At 41.7% G+C, this 15,594-nt stretch overlaps 1 protein-coding gene across 16 annotated transcripts in view; it reads left to right on the top strand.

Annotated features, from left to right (window-relative positions):
- The window catches only part of LOC110530111 (CMP-N-acetylneuraminate-beta-1,4-galactoside alpha-2,3-sialyltransferase), an 86,315-nt gene that overhangs the window by 59,911 nt on the left and 10,810 nt on the right, over positions 1-15,594 (top strand). For all 16 annotated transcript variants that reach the window (XM_021612935.3, XM_090181989.1, XM_090181988.1 and 13 more), the window contains one exon: positions 9,167-9,313. In XM_021612935.3, the coding sequence (XP_021468610.1) occupies positions 9,167-9,313 (147 nt within the window). The remainder of the gene's footprint in view (positions 1-9,166; positions 9,314-15,594) is intronic.

The raw sequence follows: 15,594 nt of genomic DNA, 5'->3' as shown, positions 1-15,594 counted from the left end.
AAACAAGGACATTTCTAAGTGACCCCAAACTTTCGTGTGTGTGTGTGTGTGTGTGTGTGTGTAAAACCAGGAAAAGCACATTGAGTCTATCAAGGGAAGCCTGGCCAAGAAGGCAGCAACAATCAATAAATTACAGTATTCAAACATACAACAATACAATTCAATAATTCAATAAAGACTCCGTCTTGCCCAGCAACAGCCCCAAAACATCACTGCTCTAGAGGAGATCTGCATGGAGGAATGGGCCAAAATACCAGCAACAGTGTGTGAAAACCTTGAAGACTTACAGAAAACGTTTGACCTCTGTCATTGCCAACAAAGGGTATATAACAATGTATTGAGAAACTTTTGTTATTGACCAAATACTTATTTTCCACCATAATTTGCAAATAAATTCATAAAAAATCCTACAATGTGATTTTCTGGATTTTTTTTCTAATTTTGTCTGTCATAGTTGAAGTGTACCTATGATGAAAATTACAGGCCTCTCTCAGCTTTTTAAGTGGGAAAACTTGCACAATTGGTGGCTAACTAAATACTTTTTTGCCCCACTGTATGTGTAACTGATAGATGCGTGCACATTGCATATTGTTTTAAATGTTTGTAAATTGTAAGGTATTTTGTCTAACGTATATTTCTTTGTGTTTGAACTCAGTAAGACTAGCTGTCGCTAATGGAGATTCAAATATAATCTAAACCTATTAGTAGATGGATGGAAAAAAAGTAGACATTGAATATCCCTTTGAGCATGGGGTGAAGTTATTAATTACTCTTTGGATGGTGTATCAATATACCCAGTCAGTGTGAATACTTGAATGTACTAAAGTTGTTTTTTAGAGTATCTGTACTTTACTCTTTTATATTTTTGACAACTTTTTTACTTCACTACATTCCTAAATAAACAAATATTTTTTACTCCATACATTTTCCCTGACACCCATAAGTACCCATTTTGAATGCTTAGCAGGACAGGAACATGGTCCAATTCAAGAACTTATCACGAGAACACCCCTGGTCATCCCTACTGCCTCTGATGTGGCGGACTCACTAAACACACATGCTTAATTTGAAAGTGATGTCTGGTGTTGGAGTGTGCAACTGGATATTTGTAAATAAAAATGTAAAAACAAGAAAATGGGGCCATCTGTTTTGCTTAATTTAAGAAATACATTTTTTTACTTTGATACTTAAGTATATTTAAAACCATTTTTTAAAAACTTTTACTCAAGTAGCATTTTACTGTATGACTTTTACTTGAGTAGTTTTCTATTGAGATATTTGTACTGTAACACAAGTAAGATAATTGGGTACTTTTCACACCACTGCACACAGTCACTACAAAGATACAGTACAGGTGTCCTCAGTTGCCGGAGAGGAAGGAAACCGCTGAGGGGTTTCAGAGGCCAATGGTGACTTTACAGCAGTTTAGAGTTTAATGGCTATGATAGGAGAACACTGAGGATTGATCGATAACACTGTAGCCACCATACTAACTTAATTGACAGAGTGAATAGAAGTAAACCTGTACTGAATAAACATATTCCAAAACATGCATTCTGTTTGCAATAAGGCACTAAAGTAAAACTGCAATAAATGTGGCAAAGAAGGGAACTTTATGTCCTTACAAAGTTATGTTTGGGGAAAATCCAACACATCACTGAATACTACTTCATATTTTTAAGCATAGTGATGCATCATGTTTTCCTAGAGACAATGGGAGACAAATTCACCTTTCAGCAGGGCAATAACCTATACACTGAAGTTGCTTACTAAGATAACATTGAATGTTCCCGAGTGGCCTAGTTACAGTTTTGACCTAAATTGGCTTGAAAATCTATGGCAGGACTTGAAAATGGCTGGCAATGCTCAACAACCAACTTGACAGAGCTTGAAGATTTTTTTTAAATAATAATGTGCGTCTATTGTACAATCCAGGTGTGCAAAGCTTTGATTTACCCAGAAAGTCTCACATCTGTAATAGCTGCCAAATGTGATACTAACATGTCAGGGGGTTGAATACTTATCTAATCAATATTTATTGTTATTTAAAAAATAAAAAATAAATGTACATGTTTAAAATGTTATACCACTTTGTCAGAGTATTTTGTCAATGAAATCAATTTTAATCCCACTTTGTAACAACAAAATGTGGACAAGGCACTATATAGAAACATTTACCTACCAGTAAACAAGGATTAAGAACATTAGCCAAGCAGTATCTGTGTATATGCAAGAAGTCAAATCCAGATTATTTTAAACAAAGCAGAATCAGTAATTTAGCCTGTTAACTTTTGATACATCCTCAGATGTAGGCTAGCTCTTAATTCCCTGGTTTTAAAAGAAGACTGGGTTATTGAGAGTATCTTGATGGAGAGGCTTCTGAATATTATTTTGATAATTTGCTACAGTACTCATTTAACTGCTTTGAGAACCATGCTGTAGGTCTGCTGTAGTCTGTTTGCTGTAAGTAAACGGCTCCAGACTGCCGGTGGAACAAGGGTTGTCTAAAGACACCCTCTAAACCACCCTGAGGCCACATAGTTCACGCAAGTCCTCCTTTGGGTCGGAATGCTGTTAAGTGTTCCCATTGTTTTCCCTGTTTGCCGTCATGGGAGTGCGAATGCACGGGTTTCACACACCGGATAACCCCGGCACGACCGGGAGAAGAGAAACTGACCGTGACCCCCAGAGAGGGCAGAGGTCGTAGTGCATGTCAAGAAAAGCAAATTGGCAAATGCTTCAGGTTTCTCCTAACAAAGGGAGTAAGCATCGAAGTACCTCATAGAGTTTGGGTTGTTTTGGATTTTTGGTAACTGGAACCTTGGTCTGTCTGGCCAACCTGGTTTTCTCAGGGCGAGTGCCCTTCAAAAACCTTCTCCCCCACCCTCCTTTCATATTTCTTTCTCAAGTTCCTCCCCCGTGGGACATTGTGATGAGACACTGTGAACCTCGTAAACTCTGAGTTAAACATGTACACAGCACTAATGACCTCCAGACAACCTTAATTGGGTTTGTTTGTAGCTTGGTGCTGCTATTTAGACCTTTAGTTACACTTAGTAGTACATTCCTGTGACCTGCTCTAGCCTGGTCTATAAACAAGTCCTGACGACTACCCCTTCAGTGATAGCAGATCGGAAGGAACCTGAATGGTGCAAGCAAAAAGGCAGAAGCTTTCCTAAGCCCATTGGAAGCCCAGCACCTATTGCTTACAGGACACCTACAGTGTATCGGGACCTTCAGAACATCTAAAGAGTAGCCCTACTGGGGAGGGGGTAAGGGGTTGTTTTTGGACAGGGAGTCCGTGTCCATCTCTCTGGTGTGCTCTTACCCTTTCCAATTTGGGCCAAGGTCTCGCCTGGCTGCTTGTAGCTGGGCGCAGGGTGACACGTGTTTGTTTTTATTTGCATAGAAGGGCCTTATGATCATCTGTGTATGGCCTGCAGATGTGAACTGTCCAACTCGCTTGCCCTTCTTTCCCTCTCTCTCCCTTTAGCCTTTTCTCCATGATCTCCCCCACTCATTCGGCCCCTCAAGCAATGGTTGTGAACTAGAACATGCACAGTGTAAAAATAATTTTACTGTAACAGCGTGGGTTCCGGAGGTTTATCTACCTCGGCTATACATAAACTGAAATGCAAACAGGAAGCCGTAGAGGCTAGACATCTCCAGGGTGCTTTATTGAGGCCGCCTCCTTCCCATTGAGGAGCTTGACTTGAGTGGCTTCTCTTCATCACTTCAATTGTACATCTATGGAGTGAATGCACCACAGGAGGTTGGTGGCCCCTTAATTGGGGAGAATGGGCTCGTGGTAATGACTTTTGTGGAATGCTATCAAAATACATCAAACATGGTTTCCAGGTGTTTGCTGCCATACCATTAGCTCCGTTCCGGGCATTATGAGCCGTTCTCCCCTCAGCAGCCTCCACTCGAAATGCACGGTATGCTATATCATTGTGTTTATGTGTACGTGCACATTATGTTCTTGCCTCCGAAGTGCCTAGGGCTACTATTAGGCATCTAATGGTATTTCTATGTGCTTTAGAGATGATTTGTTATCATATACACTACATGGCCAAAAGTATATCTCTCTGTGTGTTGTCTAGGTGACAGGCAGGAAGCTATATTGTGTGTGTGTGTGTGTGTCTAGGCAAGTGTTGCAACCGGGGACCGAGTATTTTTACACGCTTCAGCACTCGGCGGTCCCGTTCTGTAAGCTTGTGTGGGTCAACCATTTCGCAGCTGGGCCGTTGTTGCTCCTAGACGTGTGGCTGAAATAGCAGAATCAACTCGTTTGAAGGCGTGTTCACATACTTTTGGCCACGTTGTTAGAGGGATGTGTGGGCCGTAGAGGTTGAAAGTGTTATCGCTGCGATTACACATCGGTCAGGAATGTACAAACCTTTTGAGATAGTCTTCCATATACTTCAGGTGTTTAGATGCTTATGTTCTGCCACAACCTTTTCCAGTGAGGTATTTAGAAATCTTCTTGGGTGTTTTCGATTTCGTGTTAGTGACATTCAGTCTTTTCAATACGACTGTCCTTGAGCACCACTTTCCTCAGACTGTTGGTTGCAAGAATTTTTCCCATTCAGATCGATCCCCCCCTTCTTGGTACACATCTCTATTCTTCCCCCGGCCTGGCATTGTCTTGCTTTAATCCTGCCCTTGACTCTTGTGTAGGTTGATCTGTATTTTCCTATGACTTGGGAACGACTAGACAGAGCCACTTACCAGAGCCTCTGTTGTAGAGCGCTCACGTAGGTTGATTTGCCAGACTGCAAGTGAATGTTTTTCAAGTATCAGACTATTTGTGGAAAGTCACAAACCGTATCCAGCCATTCCTTTGATGGTGATCAACAGAAATAGTTAGTCTCCAGATTAAAAAAACACACCACTTGACATTTTGATATGATTTGTTAGGTCTACTCAACATACTTTCCCAGAAATGCTCCCATTTTATAAAATGATCTCCTCCGGGTCAATGGTGTTTACCAACCATACACATTCTGTTTTCCACAGACGCCTCATGGAAAAAAGTGTTTACCTTACCAAGTCTTACACCTGTTTTATGATTGTTGGTGAACAGTTAGTCAGTTAGAGCAGATGCCTTTTGGAAAGTAATTTCATATCATCTATTTGTTTTGTAACTCAGTTAAACCAAGCGACCTTTGTTTTTTTTATGCCGTGTTAAATGTTGAAGAGAAGATTTAGAGATTGAGTCAGAGGCTAGACTGAGGGAAGAGGCCAAGAAAGTTAGTGAAGGAAAGAGTGAGGTGAGAGAGCGAGCGAGCGAGAGAGGATGACTACCCTCTTGCTGTGTGATGTTTATAGAGTGATTTAACATTGGGCTGGCACGCTGCGGGGCTAGTTTAGAGGGTCACCGGCAGGAGTGACATCCATTGACTGGTGAAGGAGGAGGGCGACTCGGCCAAGAAGCATCACTCACCTGCTGGGTTATGGGTCGGCTCAGTTACATCCCGCTGCGAGGGAAGAAAGCGTGGCGGTCGTTTAGCCTGACTCTCTCGTATCGCTTACGGGCTCAACGATCAATCGGGTTCCCCTTTCTCTCCGCAAAGTTGAAATTCCCAAACTGGAATGCTGGTGGGAGTTCTGGCCTCGTGCCAACCAGAGAAGACAGCTGGGGAATGTGGAAGATTTTGAAATAACCAGAGGCTTGAATGGGAAAATCAGACCCTGGCACAAACACCACAATGAGGACATTTGTGTATGCCGGGGCTGTAGAATAGGAATGTGAGCATTGATCTCACTGAGATGACAACATGTAGTATGGACTCATTCAACACTGTGTAGCATCTTAGATGGCCATGTAATACAATGATGTTCATGTCTTTCCATTTTGAGGGTCGGTCCCTGGGTGACAACATATTTGCTTTAGTTTTCTGCTATGAGGAAATTAAACCCTGGATGTTCGGCTAGCAGACCTGTTATAAGTCTCATTACTGTGTGACTGGTTACCCACCCATAGCTCCCATGTCTGATTATTGAGTTAATTGGGGACCCACCCATAGGTTCCATGTCTGGTTATTGAGTTAACTTCTTTGGGGAAGGGGACAGTATTGGGAATTTTGGATGAAAAGTGTGCCCAAATTAAGCTGCCTGCTACTCAGCCATAAAAGCTAGAATATGCATATAATTAGTAGGATAGAAAACACTCTGAAGTTTCTAAAACTGTTTGATGTTTGTGAGTGTAACAGAACTCATATGACAGGCAAAAACCTGAGAAAGAAATCCAACCAGGAAGTGGCAAATCTAAGGTTTGAAGTTTTTCAAACCTGCCCCTATCAAATACACAGTGGGATATTGGTCATGTTGCACTTCCTACGGCGTCCACTAGATGTCAACAGTATTTAGAAACTGGTTTGAGGGTTCTACTATAAAGGAGGGGCTCATAAGAGCTCTTTGAGGGAGTGGTCTGGCAGAGTGCCACAGCCTCAGTCTCGCGCGCCCACGTGAAAGGTAGCTACGTTCCACTTCATTTCTGAAGATAAAGGAATTGTCCGGTTGGAATATTATTGAAGATTTATGTTAAAAACATCCTAAAGATTGATTCTAAACATTGTTTGACATGTTGCTACGAACTGTAACTGAACTTTTTTTGACTTTTCGTCTACTCCTAGTGAAAGCGCGTCATGAATGTGGATTGTGTACTAAACGCGCAAACAAAAAGGAGCTATTTGGACATAAATGATAGAGTTTATCGAACAAATCAAACATTTATTGTAGAACTGGGATTCCTGGGAGTGCATTCTGATGAAGATCACCAAAGGTAAGTGAATATTTATAATGCTATTTCTGACTTCTGTTGACTCCACAACATGGCGGATATCTGTATGGCTTGTTTTGTTGTCTACGCGCTGTAATCAGATTATTGCATGGTGTGCTTTTTCGGTAAAGCTTTTTTTAAATCTGACAGCGGTTGCATTAAGGAAAAGTTTATCTACAGTTCCATGCATTACACTTGTATTTTCATCAACGTTTATGATAAGTATTTCTGTAAATTGATTTGGCTCTCTGCAAAATCACCAGATGTTTTGGAAGCAAAACATTACTGAAAGTAACACGCCAATGTAAACTGAGATTTTTGGATATAAATATGAACTTTATCGAACAAAACATACATGTATTGTGTAACATGAAGTCCTATGTGTGTCATCTGAGGAAGATCATCAAAGGTTAGTGATTCATTTTATCTCTATTTCTGCTTTTTGTGACTCCTCTCTTTAGCTGTAAAAATTGCTGTTTTTTTCTGTGACTAGGTACTGACCTAATATAATCGTTTGGTGTCCTGTCGTCGTAAAGCCTTTTTGAAATCGGACACTGGCTGGATTTACAACAAGTTTATCTTTAAAATGGTGTAAAAAACTTGTATGTTGAGGAATTTTAATTATGGGATTTCTGTTGTTTTGAATTTGGCGCCCTGCAATTTCACTGGCTGTTGGGGAGGTGGGATGCTACCGTCCCACATATCCCAGAGAGGTTAACAGAATATGAACTTTTAAAAAGGATATTTTCTCTTGACAGTTACTTAATCTAATAATCCAGACCAATTTAATCATAAATCTGTCACGAGAGAAGGGGGAACAGCCATTTCCTTTAGGCTATACCACAACCCAACACAGCCACCGCCCTACACGAGCCATACACGTCTGCTCACCCCATAGTGTGTGTGTGTTCGTGCTCGCACATCCATATGTGCGTATGTATGGTTGACTCCGGTTTGGCATGGCGTGTGAGTGAGTAGGACAGGATCATTCTGCAGCTTCCTGTTTTATCTGTTCAAACGGCCCATCTCCTGACTCACCGACCCATGTCACAGCTCAGGGGAAATCACTTCCTGTCCCCCAGGGGCCCATTCAGAGACAGTTCTTTGGGTTCTGAGTGATAGAACTTCATTACATACAGAAACCTGTAGAAATAGGCTATATCTCTCATTTGATGCTATAAGTAGCTTTATTGGAAATGATCAGTGTTTATTGAAAAGCACTGCTGTTACCTGCTAATTGGATGTACCCTTATCCAGCACTCTCTCTTAATACTTGTTTGTCTGACTCAGACATGACACTTGTGTGTGTGTGTGTGTACTGTCTATTTGAGTCGGCACCATGCTCTCCACTGTAAAACAAATTACTTACTGCTGCTACAGCTCTGCCAAACAGATCCCCTAACACAAGCAGCGTGTTGACAGTAGAGATGAGGTTTTCCTGCCACGGCTTGCGGAGGGCTCGGAGGCCCCTGGTTAAAAACACGTGATCTAACCGCCTATTCCATTATTCCCCCCTAATATCAAGGCGGCAGGGCGGGCGTCTGAATATTTGAACAGGTTTCCCATTTACATCTGCCGACCCCTTTGAATTGTGTGCAAGGTAGTCAGTCAGTCAGGCAAGCAGGCAGGCTAGTCAGTCAACCTGTGCTGTTTGTGGCAGAATGCTACTGTTAGTGTGTGTGTGGCGCATCACAGTACAGGCATGATGCCTGAGGGATGTTTTCAGAGGACAAGAGCTAGCCGTAGCTACTTAGTTAACATTATTAAATATTTTTGTGGACTTGGCAGATATTTGTGAAAAATTACTTCAGATTTTTATCTTTATATTCTGACTTTACATTCACATGTGTAGCTCCAACTTTCATTGTCTTGAGTTAAGTATGCGCAAAAGTCTGTTTTTGGCATTCCGGAGCATATGAAGTCAGACAACAGGCCAGTACGTGTCCTTAGATTTGGGAGTATTCTACCTCCGGTGTGGTGTAGCCAGTCGGGTCTGGTCTCTGATGATTGGAGTAGGAGGTACCAGAGGGGTGTGAGTGCTCCCGGAACCCCTGCTGAGGTCAGGGTGTGATTTGGCTCACTTCCTGTAACACTTCCTAGCTGATGAGGGGGCGCTGCTGTGGTCGTAATTATAGTCGATTGGCCATCCTCCATGTTACCCCCAAGGCACAGAGCCATTTTCTCAGTCCGTGTAGGGAGTGAGTTTGTAGGTGGGCCTCTGGTTGATGTGACCTTTTGTCAATGTTATAAAATATAATCTCTTTGTGTTTGAAACTCTGGCTACCTCATACTAAGAAGTGCTCCTTTGAGCATTTAATTGGATTAACATTTTTTTAATTTCAATGCCTTTCCTGAAACTCACCATCTCTCTTCCCCTCTCAGCGGGGTACAGAGGGCTTCTGGAAGTCTGTGGCACACTACGTCCCCAGGGAGCCCACAGAGATGCGCATCCTCAACCCCTACTTCATCCAGGAGGCTGCCTTCCAGTTCATCGGCCTGCCGCTCAATAACGGCCTCATGGGCAAAGGGGTGAGTGACACTCGAACAGAAACCCGCTCCAGTTTAATGAAAATATTAAACTGGGAAGAATGTCCTGAAAAAAAAACATGTATGATGCTATGTTTGCGGAAAATGGCATGTCTTCAGTCACCTGGATTCAGGTGGATAAGATTCAGCTCGGTTTGCAGTCTGCACGCAAACATATATGCAGACATGCATTCACACATTCAGTACAAAATGCATAGACTCTTACTCACTTTTTTTAAGTTCAAGAATACAAACACAGGCACACCCTGACAGAGTCGCATTCCCGCTTTCACTCTCTCACACATGCGACGAAACGGTAGAACGGTTCCACAGGCAGCCGGGAGCCGTTGACCGAGCGCGCGGTCATAACCAAAGTCGGTTGGACACACTTCAGGCCCCAAACAGTAGATTTGCTGTTCCTATGACAACCACCGTAACGCAGCACCTTGCCATGCCATCACAGGAAATTAAACCGTTAAAGGGATACGGCGAGATTCTGCTATTTTAAGCCATTTTATTTACCCAGAGTCAGATGATGTGCAGTATGAAGGAAGTTAGTGGCCGTTTTGCCAGGCTAACTAGCGTTAGCTTAATGACTGCAAGTCTACAAGTACGGTAGCATTATCCCACAGTATGAATGACTAATTATAGATGGTCACGGAGCCACAAAGGAGTCGTTAAAGAGCGACAAGGCTTCAGGGCCACATTTTACAATGTTTTTTAAAGGAACTGTTTACGGAGGGAAAATGAAGGGCTAAACGTATTACTTCCTTAAATCCTCCACATAGATTCAGTTTGTTCTCATTTTGGTTTTGAGGAGGGCATCAGATGAGGCTGTAGATTCTGGACTGCCACAAGGTCTGCTGGTTTTCATCTCTCCTTGGAACCTAACTAGTCAATCAAATGAATTGATTGTCTTCATGAGGCCACTTACCTGGTTTACTGGGACCGTGTTTGGCTGATCAAAGGGATAGGTTAAAGTCCAGCAGATGCCCTCCAGGATAGGAACTGTACAGCAGACTGGCTTGAAAGGCTAAAGTTCCACAGAGGAGAGCAAGGGAGATGGGTTAGGCCGGGGGTAGGGAGGTGGGCTGCAAAAGGGGTTAGGGAGTTGGGAAGGGGTACAAGAAATGTACAGCCTTCTGCCCTGAACACCTGGTCTACAGGAACATGTGTAGAACATGTGGGGAGCCCTGGTACCCCCTCAGTGTGTGTGGGTGGGGGGGACGGGGCTGTCCAAAACAACAATACTGATCAAGGCAGGGTGCAGCCTGACACATCATTCCCCTAAAATGCCCACCTTTCTTGCCCCTGATTAGTACTTGTGTGTGTTTGCGGGCTCACACAGCAGGGGGGACTCTAAGCTACACCTGCCCTAGGGCTCCAAATCAAGCTGACGATTTAGAGGGAGCCTCAACCCCTCCAATTGTCCTCCCCATGTACCCCTAGGCTTTGAGGAAGTGAAGGTCTGCCCTCTCAAACTACTGTGACATTGGGGGAGCGGCTCTTTAAGCAAATTGTTGATCACGTTCAGATCAGGACAAGTTAACAACTTGGGCCCAGAACAAAGCCATGCGCAATGGGGAGTGGGAAAGGAGGGTGGTGCCAGACCAGTCATAGACTAGGAGCAAGATAGCACATTTAAAGGAAGATGGCGAATACAACGGTTCATATAGGCATTTTCAGTTTTGATTTGATTTCCCAATGCTTGCTTGTAATACCTAGTGCTCTTAGTGGAAAGGGTGTTGGGTCATTGACGACAAACTCATCTCACCTTCTTATAATGCTTTTTTCCTATATTGCACCCCAACATAAGATACTACACACTATAAAACAGTGACATGGCGCGGGTCGACTCATAACCCGCAGTCCCCACGATTATATCTGCTGGGCGGGCGGGTTTAGGGTCATGAAATATTGTGTGGATAAAGGCCGGGTTGAATAAAGAAAGAACAATACATTTAAAAAAAATATATATATATATTTTTTTTAAATGTATTGTTCTTTCTTTATTCAACCCGGCCTTATATATATATATACACACAAATACAGTTGAAGTCGGAAGTTTACATACACTTAGGTTGAAGTCATTAAAACTTGTTTTTCAACCATTCCACAAATTTCTTGTTAACAAACTATAGTTTTGGCAAGTCGGTTAGGGCATCTACTTTGTGCATGACACGTCATTTTTCCAACAATTGTTTACAGACAGATTATTTCACTTATAATTCACTGTATCACAATTCCAGTGGGTTAGAAGTTTACATACACTAAGTTGACTGTGCCTTTAAACAGCTTGGAAAATTTCAGAAAATGATGTCATGGCTTTAGAAGTTTCTGACAGGCTAATTTACATCATTTGAGCCAATTGGAGGTGTACCTGGGGATGTATTTCAAGGCCTACTTTCAAACTCAATGCCTCTTTGCTTGACATCATAGGAAAATCAAAAGAAGAACCTCAGGGAAAAAAAAGTGTAGACCTCCACAACTCTGGTTCATCCTTGGGGACAATTTCTAAACGCCTGAAGGTACCATGTTCATCTGTACAAACAATAGTACGCAAGTATAAACACCATGGGACCACGCAGCCGTCATACCGCTCAGGAAGGAGACACGTTCTGTCTCCTAGAAAGGGACGTACTTTGGTGCGAAAAGTGAAAATCAATCCCAGAACAACAGCAAAGGACCTTGTGCAGATGCTGGAGGAAACCGGTACAAAAGTATCTAAATCCACAGTAAAACAAGTCCTATATCGAGATTACCTGAAAGGCCGGTCAGCAAGGAAGAAGCCACTGCTCCAAAACCGACAGACTAAGGTTTGCAACTGCACATGGGGACAAAGATGGTACTTTTTGGAGAAATGTCCTCTGGTCTGATGAAACAAAAATAGAACTGTTTGGCCATAATGACCATCATTATGTTTGGAGGGAAAAGGGGGAGGCTTGCAAGCTGAAGGTCACCATCCCAACCGTGAAGAACGGGGGTGACAGCATCATGTTGTGGGGGTGCTTTGCTGCGGGAGGGACTGGTGCACTTCACAAAATAGATGGCATCATGAGGCTGGAAAACTATGTGGATATATTGAAGCAACATCTCAATACATCAGTCAGGAAGTTAAAGCTTGGTCACAAATGGGTCTTCCAAATGGACAATGACCCCACGCATACTTCCAAAGTTGTGGCAAAATGTCTTAAGGACAACAAAGTCAAGGTATTGGAGTGGCCATCACAAAGCACTGACCTCAATCCTATAAAAAATGTGTGGGCGGAATTGAAAAAGCGTGTGCGAGCAAGGAGGCCTACAAACCTGACTCAGTTACACCAGCTCTGTCAGGAGGAATGGGCCAAAATTCACCCAACTTATTTTGGGAAGCTTGTGGAAGGCTACCTGAAATGTTTGACCCAAGTTACACCATGTAAATGCAATGCTACCAAATACTAATTGAGTGCATGTAAACTTTTGACCCACTGGGAATGTGATGAAAGAAATCAAATCTGAAATAAATCATTCTCTCTACTATTATTCTGACATTTCACATTCTTAAAATAATGTGGCGATCCTAACTGACCTAAGACAGGGAATTTTTACTTGGATTAAATGTCAGGAATTGTGAAAAACTGAGTTTAAATGTATTTGGCTAAGGTGTATGTAAACTTCCGACTTCAACTGTATATATAAATTATTGTGCAAGGCTACATTGAGGTTTTGCTTTTTAGGCTATCGGTCATTACTGCTTAAGCTTTAGGGCTTAACTTTACGCGAGCCAAATAGCCTACACGCCAATCACCAAACGCTTTTGGGAAAAGGCGGAAAAGTTAGCTTCGATCCACTAAGGTAAAAAGGACAATGCCTGAGTTTAATTAAATAAGAAGGGGAGATTTTGAAAATAGAAAGGGAGGACCAGAAAAGTAATGTTTGGGAAAGATTTGGTGAAGTGGTAAAAAGAGGATGATAGCAGTGCCGGCAATGTTATGTGTGATGATTGTGAGGCGCTATAAAAATTAGACAGTCACAAGACGTGCCATAGGCCTATTTGAACTGTAGCCTACTGTTCAGATGGGTTATATGGACATTGACTATAACCTTTCACATTAGTCTTAATATTAACTCCTGCAGAATTAAACATTTCTTGCAGTAAAACGATACACCAAATGTACATTTTGACTCGTGAACAGGAGTAGAGAAATATGATTCCTTGAGCATTTTCAGCATCTACAGATGGTCATCTATCTTTATCAGCATCATGAAAGCTGATAGTATTAAAACCGCTGGCTTTCATCAAGCTACCCACTCAAGAAAAAGCTTCAAACTGTAACCAATGGTTCAGGTTATCAGTCAACCTACCAGGGTAGTTAAACAGCACAGGAGTGAAATCATCAACATGTAATCATCAACATGTATTGATCACATCTTCACTAATGCTGCAGATCCATCGGATATAGTGATCACAATATAGTAGCCATATCACATAAGTTCTAAAGGCTGGACCTAATATAGTGGTATAAAAGGTCATACAATAAGTTTTGTAGTGATTCCTATGTTGTTGATGTAAAGAATGTGTTTGTGTAATCCATGGTGTGTAATGAGGAGAAAACTGATGTTTCACTTGACACATTTTATGAAACTGCTTATCCCAGTTACTAATAAGCATGCACCCATTCAGAAAATGACTAAAAACCGTTAAATCCCTGTGGATTGATGAGGAATTGAAAATTGTATGGTTGAGAGGGATGAGGCAAAAATAATGGCAAATAAATCTGGCTGCACAGCTGAATTAAAATAAGAAACTATACTATGAACCAAAGATAAATGACAAAGAATGATAGTAAAACGCTTTGGAGCACCTTCAATTAAATTTTGGGGAAAAGGCGAACTCAGTTCCATCATTCATTGAATCAGATATCGCATTCATGACAAAACCGACTGATATTGCCAACTACTTTAATTATTTTTTAATTGGCAAGATTAGCCAACACTACACATCCATGTATATTTGACCAAATTGTGAAAGACAAGAATTGCAATTTTGAATTCCGTAAAGTGAGTGTGGAAGATGAAAAAAACACTTGTCTATCATCAAGGACAAGCCACCGGGGTCTAACAACTTGTATGGAAAATTACTGAGGATAATAGTGGACAATATTGCCACTCCTATTTGCCAAATCTTCAATTTAAGCCTACTAGAAAGTGTGTGCCCTCAGGCCTGGAGGGAAGAAAAAGTAATTCTGCTACTTAAGAATAGTAAACCCCCTTTACTGGCTCAAATAGCCTACCTATCAGCCTGTTACCAACCCTTGGTAAAAAATTGTGTTTAATCAGATACAATGCTATTTTACAGTAAACACATTTACAACAGACTTTCAGCACGCTTATAGGGGAAGGACATTCAACAAGCAGAGCACTTACACAAATGACTGATGGTTCGCTGAGAGAAATTGATAATAAGATTGTGGGGGCTGTTAGACTTCAGTGCTATATTGTGGATAAAGAGTTACCTGTCTAACAGAACAACAAGGGTGTTCTTTAATGGAAGCCTCTACAACATAATCCAGATAGCTGCCCTGGGGAATTCCTGATTCTATCTAGGCTCCTTACTTTTTTTCAATCTTTACTAACAACATTTGAGTAAAGCCAGTGTGTCTATGTACGTGGATGACTCAACACTACACGTCAGCTACTACAGCAACTGAAATGACTGCAACGCCTAACAAAGAGCTGCAGTTAGTTTCAGAATGGGTGGCAAGGAATAAGTTAGTCCTAAATATTTCAAAAACTAAAAGCATTGTATTTGGGACAAATGATTCACTAAACCCTAAACCTCAACTAAATATTGTGATAGATAATGTGGAAATTGAGCAGGTTGAGGTGACTAACCTGCTTGGGGTAACCCTGGATTGTAAACTGTCATGGCCTAAACATACAAAACAGTAGCTAAGATGGGGAGAAGTCTGTCCATAATAAAGCGCTTCTCTACCTTCTTAACAGGCTCTAGTTTTGTCACATCTGTACTACTGTTCAGTTTTGTGGTCTGGTGCTACAGAGATTACAATTGGCTCAGAAAAAAATACAATTGGCTCAGAACAGGGCAGCACAGCTGTCCTTTGGATGTACAGTGGGGCAAAAAAGTATTTAGTCAGCCACCAATTATGCAAGTTCTCCCACTTAAAAAGATGAGAGAGGCCTGTAGTTTTCATGATAGGTACACTTCAACTATGACAGACAAAACGAGAGAAAAAATCCAGAAAATCACATTGTAGGATTTTTTATGAATTTATTTGCAAATT

This window comes from Oncorhynchus mykiss, chromosome 8, assembly GCF_057628025.1.
Source record: "Oncorhynchus mykiss isolate SJ-2025 chromosome 8, ASM5762802v1, whole genome shotgun sequence".
Lineage (NCBI taxonomy): Eukaryota > Metazoa > Chordata > Actinopteri > Salmoniformes > Salmonidae > Oncorhynchus > Oncorhynchus mykiss.
The sequence above is the reverse complement of the archived record's forward strand: the minus strand, read 5'-3'. Positions and strand labels throughout refer to the sequence as shown.